At 29.9% G+C, this 15,470-nt stretch overlaps 2 protein-coding genes across 2 annotated transcripts; one reads left to right on the top strand and one right to left on the bottom strand.

The window, feature by feature from the left end:
• The first annotated feature begins 3,223 nt into the window (after positions 1-3,223).
• LOC107951133 (homeotic protein knotted-1) lies at positions 3,224-6,052 on the top strand. Its single transcript, XM_016886066.2, has 5 exons — positions 3,224-3,976; positions 4,046-4,171; positions 4,248-4,383; positions 5,300-5,550; positions 5,626-6,052. The coding sequence occupies exons 1-5, from the start codon at positions 3,764-3,766 to the stop codon at positions 5,830-5,832; spliced, it is 933 nt and encodes a 310-aa protein (XP_016741555.2). The 5' UTR covers positions 3,224-3,763; the 3' UTR covers positions 5,833-6,052.
• Positions 6,053-7,922: 1,870 nt separating this feature from the next.
• On the bottom strand, positions 7,923-9,345 carry LOC107951134 (homeobox-leucine zipper protein HAT22). Its single transcript, XM_016886068.2, has 3 exons — positions 8,770-9,345; positions 8,609-8,688; positions 7,923-8,520 (listed from the first exon to the last, which is right to left on the bottom strand). The coding sequence occupies exons 1-3, from the start codon at positions 9,178-9,180 to the stop codon at positions 8,241-8,243; spliced, it is 771 nt and encodes a 256-aa protein (XP_016741557.2). The 5' UTR covers positions 9,181-9,345; the 3' UTR covers positions 7,923-8,240.
• Between the last annotated feature and the right edge of the window lie 6,125 nt (positions 9,346-15,470).

The following is a 15,470-nucleotide window of genomic DNA, read 5'->3' on the forward strand; positions in this document are numbered from 1 at the left end:
GAAGATGACGCCTACGACCACCAGCTCCAAGATTTTAGACTTAGGATTTAGTGGAACCTGACTCTAGCCGACAATCGCTTTTGTGGGATCATCTTATGCTAGATCATCACTTCTCAATGGCGAATACCACACAACTTTGTCTCTTGGGCTCGCCAACCTCTGACGCAGTAAGCTAACGAACCGACTGTGCAACCTTCTTAAAATATACAAAGCGGTCGTTCCTTGCTCACGTTGAAAAGATCACTTTTTAAGGGACATGGACGGAAGCGTCAGCCCCGTAATACGGAGAAATGATGAATACTCATTTGAGAAAGCTAAGCGCGGATTCTAAACCTCATGAATCCTTTTGGGGATTTTTGAAAACTTTTAGCTAGATAAGCTTAGTGGCTTATGATTTTTTGGGGAAAAGGAAATAAGTGTAATGGAAATAGAACTTTTATTGGAAAAAATATGGAAAGAACAAAAAGCTAAACTTTTTGGGAGAGGGAGTGTTTACAGAAAAGATGAGTGAAATTTGTGTCACTCCATCCCCTATTTATAGTAATAGAAAACCTAGTTTATTCCGAATTAAATTCTAAAAGATAAATACAAATAATTAAAGATAATTAAAGATAAAAGCTAAAATTAAATCTAAATAATAATCCTTAATAATTATCCTAATATAATTAAAAATTAAATAGAGTCTTGTGCTATAAAATCTCTTCTTTTGCATTTTTGCTCCTAAAATCTTCCACACTTCATTTTTGGCACCACTTCTCTCCTACTTCGCATGTTGGCCCAATTTAACTTCAACTTCACGCTTTTAGCTCGCAAATTCCATTTTGCCTTCAATTTAGTCCCTATAAGATAAAAAACCATAAATAGCTCAAATCAGTAGGATCATACTCAAAATAAACATATAATTAATATATAAAAATATGTCGTTTTAGAGTATTTTCAGAACCTTAAGTTTTTATTATTTACACATTTCCCCTAATGTTTTACATTTATCACAAATTAGTCCCTAAATCTGAAATTTCAAATTTATCAAAATTTTACAACTTCCCATGCCAACCAAAATTTTTCCTAAACCAATAAAGTCCCTAATTATTCATAATGCATAAAATTTCTATTTAAATTTTAATATTTTAGCACTTTAATCCTTTAACTGAAAACTAACAAAAATCCTTTTACAAAAGGATCTTAAACAGCAACTAGACTACAAATTTACAAAGTAATGTCAAGAATAACTAAGAATCATCAATGGCACAATCCGAAATCCCTAACAGTTTTAAAAGTGAAGCTACAGGTTAGCTAGACCTAGTTGCAACGATCTCAAAAACATAAAAAATTACAAGAAATGAGTTTAAAACGAGTTTACATGCAAGGGATTTGTGATGGCTAAATCTAAAGCTCCAAATATGGAGATTTAATTCTTAATTTTCAGTGGAGACCTTAGGAGAAGATGATAAAAATGTTTATTTTTATTATTCTTTAATTATTTATTCTTAATTACAATTTTACCCTTGTTAATAAACATACAATTTAACAATTTAAAGGTCTTTAACCGTCCATCTGTATCCAATATGGTACTTCATAAGTCCTCTCTCATTTGCTAATTAAGCTATCAAATCATTACAATTTAATTATGACTAAATTTTATGACTTTTACAAATTAGTCCCTTTTTAAAATTAACTAAGTAAATAATAAAATCAGCTGACCAAATCTTAATACAACAATCACATAACCTTAAAAATATTAAATACCTATAAATTATAAACTCATTAGTCGAAATTGTGGTCCCCAAATCACTGTTTCTGACATCACTGAAAAATGGGATATTACAATATCATTCTGGGAAGTACATTTGTCTTTCTAAGAGGGAAATGAGATATGTATCGATTGGTGAAGTATAGAATCAGCTTAAAGAGTGACTTGTGAGTGGATTGGTCAAGTATGGAAGTTGATGTATATGTATATATAATATTAGGAAAGTATTCACCAAAGGCAAAGATGAAACCAAAGACTTCAAGATGAGGAATTCAATCATAAATGCTTCACGGTAATCTAGGTTAAGACTCACTAAGTTCTTTTGAACTTACAAATGTTTGATTACGTTTTAGGTTCTACTGTAAAAATGGGTACACCAAGAGGGGCCAAGCCAGGATTGTAGGATGGTAGCAGTGTGAGTTGCAATATTATGCATATAGAGGGCATCATAGGAGTATGACGTATAGTACGCTACACCAAGAAGAGTCTGCTATTAACAAAGTTTTATGTTCTAATGTTGCACGTTGTTTAAAACTTTAATGTAATTATTAAACGTCCTCTTTTATATTAAAGAACATTAATAAAAGAAATAAAAAGTGTGCTTTTAAAATAGTTGTACGTCGGTTGTAAAGATTTCTATAAGAGTTTATGTGTTGTAACATTTTATATCCAAATTCGGTGATTTGGGTCGGGTAAAAGGTGTTGCAGATTGAGTAATAAGTCATAATATCATCTGCACGATTTAAATAACGAAAGATCTTATATTTAAAATTTGTATTTAGAATGACTAGAAAAGTAGGAACAAGACCAAATATAATTTGATCATTATGAGCAAATCCAAAATCTTTATAGATAGAACCAATCATTAATTCCTAATTGTGGGATGAATGGAATCCGATACATTAATTGTTAACAAAAGAATAGAAAAAAACTTTATTGTATCACTTCAGTTCTATAAGAATTTTTGAACCCAAAAAGTTAAGAATAAATTTTTCATTCCCCAAGATAGAATAAGCGCTTAGAATATCGGAACAAATTAGATTTGTCGAGAAGTAAAAATTCATATGAGTACAATTTTCATTGTGCAACTTAGTCAAATCATTTTGTTGTAGATTCTTATATGAAAATTTGTAGATGTAATAATACTTATAAATTTTTTAACTTCACTTATAAAATTAAACTATTTCTTTATCGAATAATTAGATTTGTCGAGAAGTAAAAATTCATATGAGTACAATTTTCATTGTGCAACTTAGTTAAATCATTTTGTTGTAGATTCTTATATGAAAATTTGTAGATGTAATAATACTTATAAATTTTTTAACTTCACTTATAAAATTAAACTATTTCTTTATCGAATAATTATCTTCTCCGACCTAACAAAAGTATAAAAATAAAAAGTGAAAATTTTGGTACGTCCGTGAGATGGAAGTGCATTGATAAATACAATGAAGGAGATCAGAGAGAAAGAATAAAAGAGAGAGTAATAAATAAAATAAAATAAAATAAAATAAAACAAAGAGATTCAATAGCCTTATCTTTTGGTCTTCATTTGCCTTTAATAATTTCCATTTTCTTTTCTTTCAACAATGAACGTCTTGTCAACGACCCAACACGCAGTCGCTTGCAGGTTCTGGTTTAAGCTTACCCTTTTTTTCCTTTCCTTTCATCTTCAACTTCTTTTCCAGATAACCTCTACCTTACTCTCAGTGTAAGTCTTGTTTCTTTTTCGGATTTTAGTTTTTTGGTATCGTTTTTTTTCAAACATTCTCTTAACATGTACAAGTCTTGGTGCAATTTTACTTCAAGTCCTCCTTGACATAAAACTTCAAAGATTTTGAATATTTTCCCATTTAACCCAAAGTTCAAGTTAATTTACTCCATCTCATGAAAATGGGAATTTTTTTTTCCTGCAGTAAATGAGTAGGTCGTTAGAGTTTCCATTCCTTTAGGGTTTTACGTTTTCCATGTTTGGTTTCCGAGAAAATTTTTGTTGAAAAAGAAGAATTAAAAATGGAAGAATATAATCGAGTAAACGGGAACAGTATCCCGAAGGGAAATTTCGTTTATGCATCTCCAGATGTAGCAACTGAAACCAACACCTCACAAAATCCACCAAAGCTCCACTTATTGAGAGACCAACAAGAAGCGGAAGATATGAAAGCCAAGATCATTGCTCATCCTCACTGCTCTAATCTCTTTGAAGCTTACATGGATTGCCAAAAGGTAAATTGCCCATAAAAGTATATCCAATGTTGTATTTATATATAATATATGTTTGTCAAAGTCATACAGGTAGGAGCTCCGCCTGAAGTAGCAGCCCGGCTAGCAGCGGCTCGACAAGAGTTTGAGGCAAGGCGGCGATCTGCAGTGTCATCGACAAGAGACACCATTAAAGAACCGGAACTTGATCAGTTTATGGTAATATTTTAACATTTGTTCTGTCATAAACTTTGTTGTCTTTGGCTAACATTGTGGATGCATTTATTTAATACAGGAAGCTCATTATGGCATGTTGGTCAAATATCGAGATGAACTGATGAGGCCAATGCAAGAAGCTTTGGATTTCACTAGGAGGACCGAAGCTCAACTTAACAGGGTCAGCAATGGCCTAGTGCAGATCTTCAATTCTGGTATACTTTTTTTTCTTTTCTTCATTTGAAGACCCAACAGTGAAGAGAAACCCTAGCTAATCACGAGTCTATAGTAATAAATTTGATTGCAAATTGCAAATCAAACTAATATTTGAAAAGAAGAACAAAGACAAAAACACAATTGGGTTTATGCTATAGTTGGTGTAATGTAAACAATAATGATGAAAAAATAAAATAAAAAATTCCCACGTTGGCTTCTTTTATGGGTTACCTTTTTGTTTTATATTCTAAACGATCTCTGACCAAACAAAGCCATTCTAATTTGTTTTTCTTTTTGGAATGAATCTGATTCTCTTTTTGTAAGTTATTGTTCATAACTACGTACCTGGAGAGATAGTGCTACCTCATACTAACAGCTATTGCTATGGCAAAGATGCTTGTCTTTTATATCCTTGGACCATGGATGTCGAATACGTTAGATCTTGTATGTTCACATAGATGATTTTATCGTTATATTATTGTTAAAGAATGCATTAAACACGAATACTTTGAAAATTTTGGTGATATGGAATTGGAGATGGTTCTTTTATTAGCTTCACTGTTGTGGTTGTCCTGGACACAGTTTGGTCAGCTTATAAAGTTATAATCTTGATCGGTCAAACTTTCACTGAATTGTATAGGCAAATGCATTCAATTTTCCTTCACCTTATTTCCACTACGGCCTACAGTCTTTACGACTTTAGCTATTTGTGGCTTTACATGTGCCATCTCTCTACTAGCTATCTTTGCTAGGACTTTTGTTTGAATTAGTCACTTGGACTTGTTATCTTTTTTTAATTATTCATGTTCAACTCATAATAAAATATGATTAACAAGTGTTAGAGACACTCGCATCTGAGACTCACGTAGAATGACTGATTCTGTGAATACATATTGATGATGTTGAACATAACAGATGAGAAGTGTGACGGTGTTGGTTCATCTAAGGAAGAAGAAAACAATAACCATAATAATGGAGAAACCAAAACCAGCCCTCGAGCCGAAGATCGAGAACTGAAGAACCAACTCCTGTGGAAATATAGAGGCTATTTAAGTAGTCTAAAGCAAGAACTTTCCAAGAAAAAGAAGAAAGGGAAACTACCCAAAGAATCTAGGCAAAAATTGCTTACTTGGTGGGAGTTGCATTACAAATGGCCATACCCTTCTGTATGTATATGTTAATACTGAATTGAATTTTTTTTTTTATCCATTGATTGCTAAAATGAATAGTAAATGGTACAGGAGACAGAGAAGGTGGCATTGGCTGAATCAACTGGGTTGGACCAAAAACAGATAAATAATTGGTTTATAAATCAAAGGAAACGCCACTGGAAACCTTCTGAAGACTCGCAATTCATGGTGATGGATGGCTTGCATTCACCAAATGCAGTTCTTTATATGGATGGTCATTACATGGGTGGCGGCCCTTATAGTCCGGGCCCATCTTAGTTTGCAATCAACCCTTCATACTTACATATTGGAGTCATAGAGCAAACTTCTACATTATTATGAAGAACTCAGTTAGATTGCATTTTGTTTTTTCAAATTAAAAGTTGGATAAATTAGTCTATGTATATTAAATTAAAGAGTAAATTGGTATTTTCTGTTAAAAAATAATTTATTTGTATTGTTAAAAATTAACGTGATTGATAAAATAACTTGACAATGACATGTGACGTATCATATGTACCTCATATTGACGTACATAGATCGATTTTTAACAGTAGAATTTGATGCTTTTTAAAAGAACCAATTTTTCTTTTGATTTAAGTATAAAAGCTAATTTTTTTTAATAGAAGAGATAAAATGCAATACAATTTTTTATTATTAAGCCTCTATAATTCTTTTACCAACATATTGTGATATCTTATAACAACTACCATTTTCATGTTCTATATATTTGAATTCGAGTGCAATTAATTTCGGATAATAATGTGATATTTTTTTTATAAATATTATATATATAAATGAAGTGCCATATTTTCATATTTACGTCTGAAAATGGTAATGTTTTTTAGATTGAAATTGAATTTAAATTTTTTAATGTTAATTAAAAATATATAAAAAAGCTTATTCTAATAAAACATTGGACTACTTAAGGTAAATATAAATATGGAAATTCAATTTAGCACTTAAACTAATTAATGGTGGTCATCTAATTTTAAAATTTTTTAATTTAGACACTAAACTTTGTATTAAACATGCGATTTTTTTAAGCCTTAATTACTTAAAAAAAAACTTTCACTATCCATATATGTGATGATAATCCTTGAATCAAAAGAAATTTTTTATTAGCATATTTAGTATAACTGGAAAAGTTTTCTCATCTTTTCTTTTTGGGGTTTTATAAATTTATAGACATGAAATGTCTTTATTTTAAAAGCTGAATGTTTTGCTTAGGAAGTTTGAATATCAAGTTGATAGAATTTGTAAATGTGAAGTGTTAGATTTATTGAGTTATTTAGAATTAGGATAAAAATGATAGAATATGTAAGTATTGATAAATAAATGTGTTATTATTTCAATTAAAAAAAGGTAATGCTATTATCTCCGTTACCAATATAATGGTGGGTGACCAAAACAGAAATGAATACAAAGTTAAATATTTAAATTGAAAATTTTCAGAATTAAATGATGAAAACAAGAATACAAACATAATTAGATGACCAATTCACATTGCCGCTTGGCCTTTTTTCACACACTTATGAGGAGGTATTTATTTGTAAAGTCGAACTTCATGATAATTTATTTACAATGATAAATTATTAATGTTATATTATATATGATTGAATGCAATGTTATTAAATCATTCTAAGCATTAATTCAAAAATATCAAAATCAATCATTATTCTACAAATAAATAAAAAAACGAAATTCAAAAATGATTATTTGGACACAGACCAGTTTAAAGTTTAATTATTAATACATTATTCAAACCCATAATTAGAGACTCACTAATCATATCTTAATTTTATTTATTTTAAATGTTCCTTTCTATAATGTCTGCCTTTTCTTAAATATTTTGTTCGTCATTTAGAAGCAAAAGTGGTCGTCGTACTTGCTTTCCTTTTTATGTTTTACTTTCCTTGAGCAACATAATTAGGGCGATTTCATTTCAGTTCCCTTTCCAACAATACATGGATAAAGGAATTCCTGGGAGATGAATTTTCTTTTTTAGACTATTCCTATCTAATATTTTTTAAAGTAATGTAATTGAAAAAAAAATTGTAAATAAATTGAATTTAACCAAAAAAAAGTATTAATAGTTAAAACTGAATTTTGAAATTTTAAAAATAAAGAAACTAAATTCTTAGAAATATAAGTATATAAACTAAATTCCTAATTTTTAAAGAGTAAAAACTATAGACATGTTTTAACATTTTTTTAAATGCTAGTATCATTGTGTGTTTATTTCAAAAGTCGGTACCATGGATTTGAATCACAAAAATCTAACATTATTTGTGGTAAGTAAATTGGTAGTGATTTACACTTACTAAAAATATGTGAATAAATTGTAAAAGTAAAAAAAAACACACACATTTAAAATAATATTCCATTCATCTATGCCTCTTACAATGCACCCTAGCTTCACTACATGAACACAAATCAATCAATGTAATATATAAAAGTTCCATATTATATTTAAAAAAAAAAAGTTAAATTCAATTTTTTGGAGATAATATTATTATAAAAAAACATAGGAGTTTGATTTCGAAAGAGAGGAACAACGATACTCATCTCAGTTTTTGCAATGTACAAATTAATATTTAATTTATACAACAAACATATAGATATATATCTAGTAACATTTAATCTCTACATTCAGTTCATATATGTGATGGTCACAATAAGTAGGCCTAACAAGCTGCAGATGGGTGAGTGAAGGGAGTGATGAAATGAGATTTCTGTCCCAAGGTAAAAAGGGTGGTGGAAGGATTTTCACCCACATTGTCAACCCTCTCACAGGAAGGGCACATGGTGAGGGTAGCTGCTCCCACCTGCATATAGCATGGAGCTGTTACTTTCAATGATTTAAGCTCTTCCACTTCCTTCTGCAACCTCTTGTTCTCCTCCGTTAGTGTTTCATAACATTTCTTCAGTAACTCACAGTTCACTTCAGTCTGTTTAAGCTTTGTCCTGCATGAAAGTAAAGGTAAAATAAAAAACCCATTCTTGGAAATATCAAATACTAAAACTTTCCAAGCTATATGGTCAGTAAAAAAACCTGGCTCTCCTATTTTGGAACCATACTTCCACTTGGCGTGGCCTTAGATTCAGCTCCTCAGCTAAAGCTTGCTTCTGTTTCTGTTAACACATAAGGGAACAAAAGTTATAGATATAAAACATTAAATAGAATAAAGATCAAATAAGGAAGATGGGGAGTACAGGACTGAGAGTGCTGTGTTGTTTGAATTTGTCTTCTAAAATGGAAGATTGTTGTCTGGTGAGCCTAAGTTTCTTTCTGGGGCTACCTTCGTCGTCTTCATCACTCACCCTTGAACAAATTCTCTCCAATTCTACCTCTTCACCACCTAAATCTCTCTCTCTCTTAACACTCGAGTTTGAAAACGAAGATGCTGCACTGAGAGATGAGGCTTGTTGTTGGTAGGCATCAATAATAGCGCATGTGTCATACGATGGAGCTAGAGAAAGAAGAGATGGTGAAAAGTGGTCATGTTTGAGGAACAACTGCTGCTTCTTTTGTTGATGATGATCCAACTGCGAAATGTTTTCTTGCTTGACAAGGCAGCCTAGGCCGAGACCTAGGGCAGTGTTACAAATATCATCAAACCCCATCGCGGTTAAAGCTAAAACTAAACACTGATTCTTGATGCTTAAAGGTTTCCTTAGAGAGCAATGGATGAAGGGACTTATAGAGGGTGAGGCTGTGGGAGGGATTCTTTTTTGGTACAAAAGAGACCATAATTTATTTCAATGTATTGTTTAAATTAATTCAACTAAGTTTTTGATAGTTTCTACAAATGAATTATTAATAGAAAGAAATAAATATGCAAATAGTTAAAAATTCCCATCTCTCATTGTCAATTGACCTTGTTTTAATAATACTCTCCTTTTTCACTCACCATGTCCATCCAAGAACCAAGAATTCAATGTATAAAGTGCATAGTATGTATTGCATATGTGGAATCATATGGAAAGTGGTGATGTACACAAGCGCATATAAAAGAGAAAATAATTGGACCTCTCTTTTTTAACTTTTTTTTCCTTTATGGACTTTTCTTCTGATTTTCACTCAAAATTCACACCTTTAGACACTTTGATATTTAAAAAATTTGATAAAAAATACACAATTTTTGTTTGTAAATGTTGAGGGAGAATAAACTTTTTTATTAAGAGAAGTTTTTGAAGTTTTATTTTGTGGGTTATCGATTTAGATCTTGGATGGAAGAGGTATTGCTTTTTAGGTGTCTATGCTTGGTTTTAGTTCGAGGTTTTTGTCTCCCTACTTTGAGGAGAGGCCAAAGGGGTCCACGGAGTTTAGGCTCGAGTGCTTAAGTTCAGCAAAGAAATGTTTTATCATTTTCGCCTTGGTGGGGTTCGAACCCATGCCTTTAGAGGGCCTTAGTGGATTTAGGTGCTCCAGTATAAACTCCGTAAACCCCTTTGGACTCTCCTTGAAGTACGAAGATAAAAACTTAAGGCTAAAACCGAACATAGACATCTCAAAAATAATATTTCTATCGTTTGAAGTCTGAATTAACGTATCAAAGAACAATATTTCAAAAACTTCTCTCAATAAGAGAATTGATTCTCTCTCAACAATACATAAACCTAGTTCATTTACTTCATAGTTCATACATCTACTTTTAATATTTGTAAATCAACAATTAGTGGAAGATTATTGTCACTTGAAAGTAAATATAATTACTTTCTTTTTCTGTGTTAACACCAAATGGGTGGTAATTAATTAAAGATAGGGGTTCAAAATTATTATCAGTTATAGGCAAGGATGTTGATTTTAGTGAGGTAAATCATAGGAGACAACGTTTCATATATATATAATAGAATTATATAAAGACCCATCATCAACTATGTGTTTGTATGTATACCTAATTGCAGACCACCCAATTGTTCCCCACTTTTACATGCCTTACTTCTCTAGCAAGATATAGACTCTTTGTTAAACTTGCCCAAAACCCCAAATATTCTTGCACTACATCACCTTATAACTTGATTCCTACAAGCAGGCAACAGCACCAGACAACTTGGTATGGTCAGAAAAACAATGAAATAAACTCTCACAATATAGAAATTCATGATTATTTTAAATAAAGAAAATTTATTATAAACTCGAAGTTTAATTCAATTAATTTATGTAATCATCTTTTAAAAAATAACATTAAATAAGTCTGAGATTTAAATCATTACCAGCAATCAATTTTTCGAGTTTATTCAAAGATATATTCAAGATGATTCTGGACCGTAATTAGTTGCACTGCAAATAGGGGAAACGACATATAGCTACCACTTTCACTCAAAAATTTGGAGGAAGAGAAAGAAAGAGATGTGCACCATAATGTTGGAAATGGCAAAATGGGACCTCCCTGATATCAAATCATTGAACATTTGGTATAGGATGTATAGAATAATGAAGATTCCATGTTAAAAATTTCAAAGATGATATAATACTACTCGAATACAATTCCTTTGCACAAACTGCCCTTTGAAAGTTGATTTTGAGTTCCAGCAATTTCATGTTGTAAGTGTATGTACCTATGCACATGTCTTCCGTTTCCTTTTGTTATTTTTAATAATGTTAAAATCTTCGGTTTATAAGTATTAGAATTTACCCATTAGGACAGGACAAGAATTAAACTGTATATTTATACGATAATAAAAAATGTAATTTTATTATTTTAATAGTTTATATATTTATAATTTTTAAAGGATTAGATTAAAATTTTATTATTTTTGAGAGGGCCAAAGTATAATTTTACCATTACTAATTTAAAATTTTATAAACTATAAAGGGATCTAAATAAAAAATATTTCATTTTAAGGAGGACGGATCTTGTCAGCCCCTGAATTCACCGCTGCTACCCATTCACTAAAGAATTATATGTAAAATATGGATAATTCTACAACTATTTTAATTTTGATGCTATTATTATATTTGTCATACCTCACTTGAATAGGATATGTGATATTTTGAGAGAGCTCCCTAAAGATGTTTGCGAATGGTTCCTCTCCTCTCATCCTCTAGATCATCACTAGTTGCTCAATCTTTTGAATGAGTTACCTTTCTGGGGGGTAACAGGAATTTACCCAACATTAAGGCACTTGCTGCTAGGGTCCTTTACACCACCATTTTCTCCTCTTTATTTCTTCCATTGTTGATATTTTTCATCAATAATATTTTATTCATTTTATCTTTTTGGTAAACTATATTCTATTTATTTTTGTATTTGTCAAGTGAGTGAGTGACATTAAACTCATAAATGCTCTTTTTGATACAATGTCTAAAATTATCCATAGCCCCTCTCCGATCCTTAAATTAAAGGATAATATTGTTCAGCACACTCAAATCCACGTCTTTTTACACTGACAACAATACTGATGCCAATCAAACTAAGATTCAATCCATAGTTGTTTTTATTATTTTAAAATTTAATTTAAATCTTAAAAGTAACTTTTTTATTTATTAAAATAAAAAGACATAAATACCACTCTTTTCTTTTCTTTTTTATTTTATTTTATTTTATTTTTGTTATTGTAATTTTAATTTAAACTTAGATAAAATAGTAATTAACATAAATCATCTACGTCAATGATAGGTAAGTAAATGTTGGTTGAAGATTCGTAATTCTTTTTATAAGAAAACCTATAATAATGGAATTCCAACATAAAAGAATGTATTAAGCGTACGGACTGTATTGTGCATATCTATATTACAATATAAAAAGAAGGCAGTACACCTGTTTTTAGTTTTTAATTATATAAAAATAGTTAAATTTCAATTTCAGTAAAATTTAATCTTTATATTTTAAAATTCTTTTATATAGTTTGGCCCCTCAATTAGTGTATATATTTTATAAAATTATTAATATAGTTAAATTTTTATTAAATTTAAGTCTATTACAATATTATTTTTTTGTAACATGATTATCGAATGAGTATTTTTTTGAACTTTAGAATGTCACACTAACAAATTTAATCGAAGAGCTTTAATGATATTAACAATTGGATATAAATTTTTAAATTCAAAAAATAGAAGAACTAAATTTTTAAAAATAAAAATATATAAAAAAATTAAAGCATATTGTAATCTTTAAATTTAACTATTTAATCTAAAAATAATTAGGCTAATGCAAAGTATGAGTAGAAAATAAACAATCGTCCATGCAAATATTGAAGATTCAGAATATTTTTCTATAAAAAAACCTATAATAATGGAATTCACACATAAAAAATTTATTAAAGTGTATGAAATGTACATATATAATAAACTATTGGAATATATTTCATGGTTGTCGATACTGATTATCGGTCAGTATGTACTATTTTGGTTTTAAATGTGTACTAAATAATTTAGGATTTGTTCCAATGTGCTTCCTGGCTTTAGTGTGTTTTGATTTGTTTTCAACAAATACATGTCTATATTGATGTTTACCAATCGGTACTAGTTATTAATAGCTTTTATTTTTATTTTTATAATTTCATTTTAAAAAATACAATCTTTAAGTTATGTTATTTAACTTAATAATTTTAAAATTTATATTTAAATATAAATATATTATTAATTTATGCAATTGAGATAGTAGAAATGAGGGGTACTTGTTTTGCAAACAGAAACTGTGGCCACAAATTCAACCACGAAATCAAAACGTCCATAAAAGAAAATATAAATACCAAGATATTTTGTGCAATTCATCTTAGTTTACGTCCGTAGGGCCTTGTCCAGAGCAATGATTCACTATCTTTCTCACAATACAACCAATGATTTAAGATCTACCATCGACTAACTGTCGTTGATATAGCAACCTCATCGTTGTATGAAGACTAGATAACTCTCCCACTAAGCTTCTCCTTCGAAAATTTAGTTTTGCTGTCTAAGAGGCTCTTTTGATTACTTACAAAAATAACGCACATATAAAACATTGTTAAATTAAACAAATTTGTGCTCTCTATCTCTCAGTCACTCTTTTTTTTTTTGAACAATCTCATTATAAGTTTTGATTATATATGTTCTTTTTGACACAATACCTAGAAACTACCCATAGCCCCTCCCCAACCCATACATAGGAGGATAATGCGCTTCAGCGCACTTGAACCCACGTCCTCCTGCATTGGCAACAATATTTATGCCAATCGAGCTAAATCTCAATCGACTCTCTCAGTTACTCTTTAACCTAAACAAAACTATGTTTTATATACTAAGATTTTGATTACATAAGAGTCATAGTCTAATCACTTTTTTATGAAGTAAAGCTAAAAATTAGCACAAGATAATAATTTCATAAGAGTCTTTGTGTAACTCAAAGTCTTCAACTATAAAAAGCGATTTCACCTGTTTCGTAAGCAACCAAACTTGAACCGCAAGTAACCAAGCTTCAAGTCGTCAATTTTAACTCAATTAATTTTTGTGTTTTGGGCTTTGTCTTGTCCAAATATCTCCAAAACAGATATCACAATGCTTATATTTTAAAAATTAATTTTTATGTTTTAGGTTTTAATTTGTCCAAATATCTCAAAAACAGATAGCCCAATACTTTTATTTTAAAATTTGTCAATTCTAAAAATAAGCAAGTATGATAATAAAATAGTGCCTCAAGTTGTGGCCATGGTTTCAACCATAGAAACAATCATAGAATTCACCTTGTCTTCAAATGTGTCGACAAAAACATATTAATTAATATGAGCATTTATGTTGTGATGTAAGAGTTTGGGTTGAATCTCTAACAACCTCACCCCTACTAGGAAATAATAATAAAAATCTTTAAACATACGACTAGGAATATGTTTTGAGCAAAAGAATACAAACAAAGAAGCTTGATATAGACAAAGAATGCATTCATTAAAAGCTTTTCCTATAACTGAAGCGTAATGATGATTATCATGTCATGAAAAAGCATGAAGATATAACCTTCATTGATATAATAGATAAGGGGAATATTGTTTTAATCCCACTATCCAACAATAATGAATCTTTTCTTTACAATAAATTAAGACCTTTTAATCAAACATTAGCGAAACGACAAAAAGAAGACAAAGGTTGCTTGTAGTAAACTAGCTTGGTTCAGACATAGGATTTTTTTTTCCTAAGAATCCACGTGCCCAAACACATAGGATTGAGTTAATTAATTTTGAACACCATCCAATTCATAATAAAATAAAAATATTATATTATACTTTGGATGAAGATAAATTAAGGGACATAACAACTTATACTTGATATTTAAATCAATCAAATGGAAAAAATGTTGAAGATAAAATAAAGGTATGAGATAAGAGATTTAAAGCCTATTTTTCTTTTCATCCTTAATCTCCAAGATTTGGTGGCCTACAAAAACTGGAGCTAAAAACTGTGAAAATGCTATAAAAGTCTATTTCTTATCCCTTCTTTATTCAATTTCTGGTTGAAAAATAGCTTTTGGAATTGGGAAATGACCAATACATTGTCAAAATAAGTGTGGTTGATGAGATTCAACATGTAGATTTCTATAACTTGTGTAAGAAGATGGATATGATTAAATGGTATTACATTACCATCTTCTAAACTTTTACCAATTTTCTTTTAACCAAAATCATTGTTTTATCAATTTAGTGGAACCATTGAAAATCATTTCCTTAAAGGTTTAAAACTTTGAGCACATTTTTAAAATAATTTTAATTGATTTTTTGGGTATTAGTACATGATAAATGCATAAAACGTATTTTTTAATTCAAAAGGGTAAATTACACCAACAGTCACTCAATTTTCATGTAGCTAACAAAACAATCACTTTGGTTTCAATTCAGTCACTTAACTTTTAAAAAATAACAAAATAGTCACTAACATTATCGAAAAATGACAAAAGTCACCCATTAACATTTTGTGTCACTAGATTAATAAGACCGCTAACGTG

The sequence above is a fragment of the Gossypium hirsutum genome, chromosome A02 (assembly GCF_007990345.1).
Source record: "Gossypium hirsutum isolate 1008001.06 chromosome A02, Gossypium_hirsutum_v2.1, whole genome shotgun sequence".
In the NCBI taxonomy this organism is placed as follows: Eukaryota; Viridiplantae; Streptophyta; class Magnoliopsida; order Malvales; family Malvaceae; genus Gossypium; species Gossypium hirsutum.

Bases quoted from the DNA above. Each gene is read 5' to 3' on its own strand.
- LOC107951133 (XM_016886066.2), top strand. From the start codon at position 3,764: ATGGAAGAATATAATCGAGTAAACGGGAACAGTATCCCGAAGGGAAAT. The intron at 4,172-4,247 runs GTAATATTTTAA...TATTTAATACAG, and splicing joins CGGAACTTGATCAGTTTATG to GAAGCTCATTATGGCATGTT. The intron at 5,551-5,625 runs GTATGTATATGT...TAAATGGTACAG, and splicing joins ACAAATGGCCATACCCTTCT to GAGACAGAGAAGGTGGCATT.
- LOC107951134 (XM_016886068.2), bottom strand. From the start codon at position 9,180: ATGGGGTTTGATGATATTTGTAACACTGCCCTAGGTCTCGGCCTAGGC. The intron at 8,689-8,769 runs GTACTCCCCATC...ATGTGTTAACAG, and splicing joins AACACAGCACTCTCAGTCCT to AAACAGAAGCAAGCTTTAGC. The intron at 8,521-8,608 runs GTTTTTTTACTG...ACTTTCATGCAG, and splicing joins TTCCAAAATAGGAGAGCCAG to GACAAAGCTTAAACAGACTG.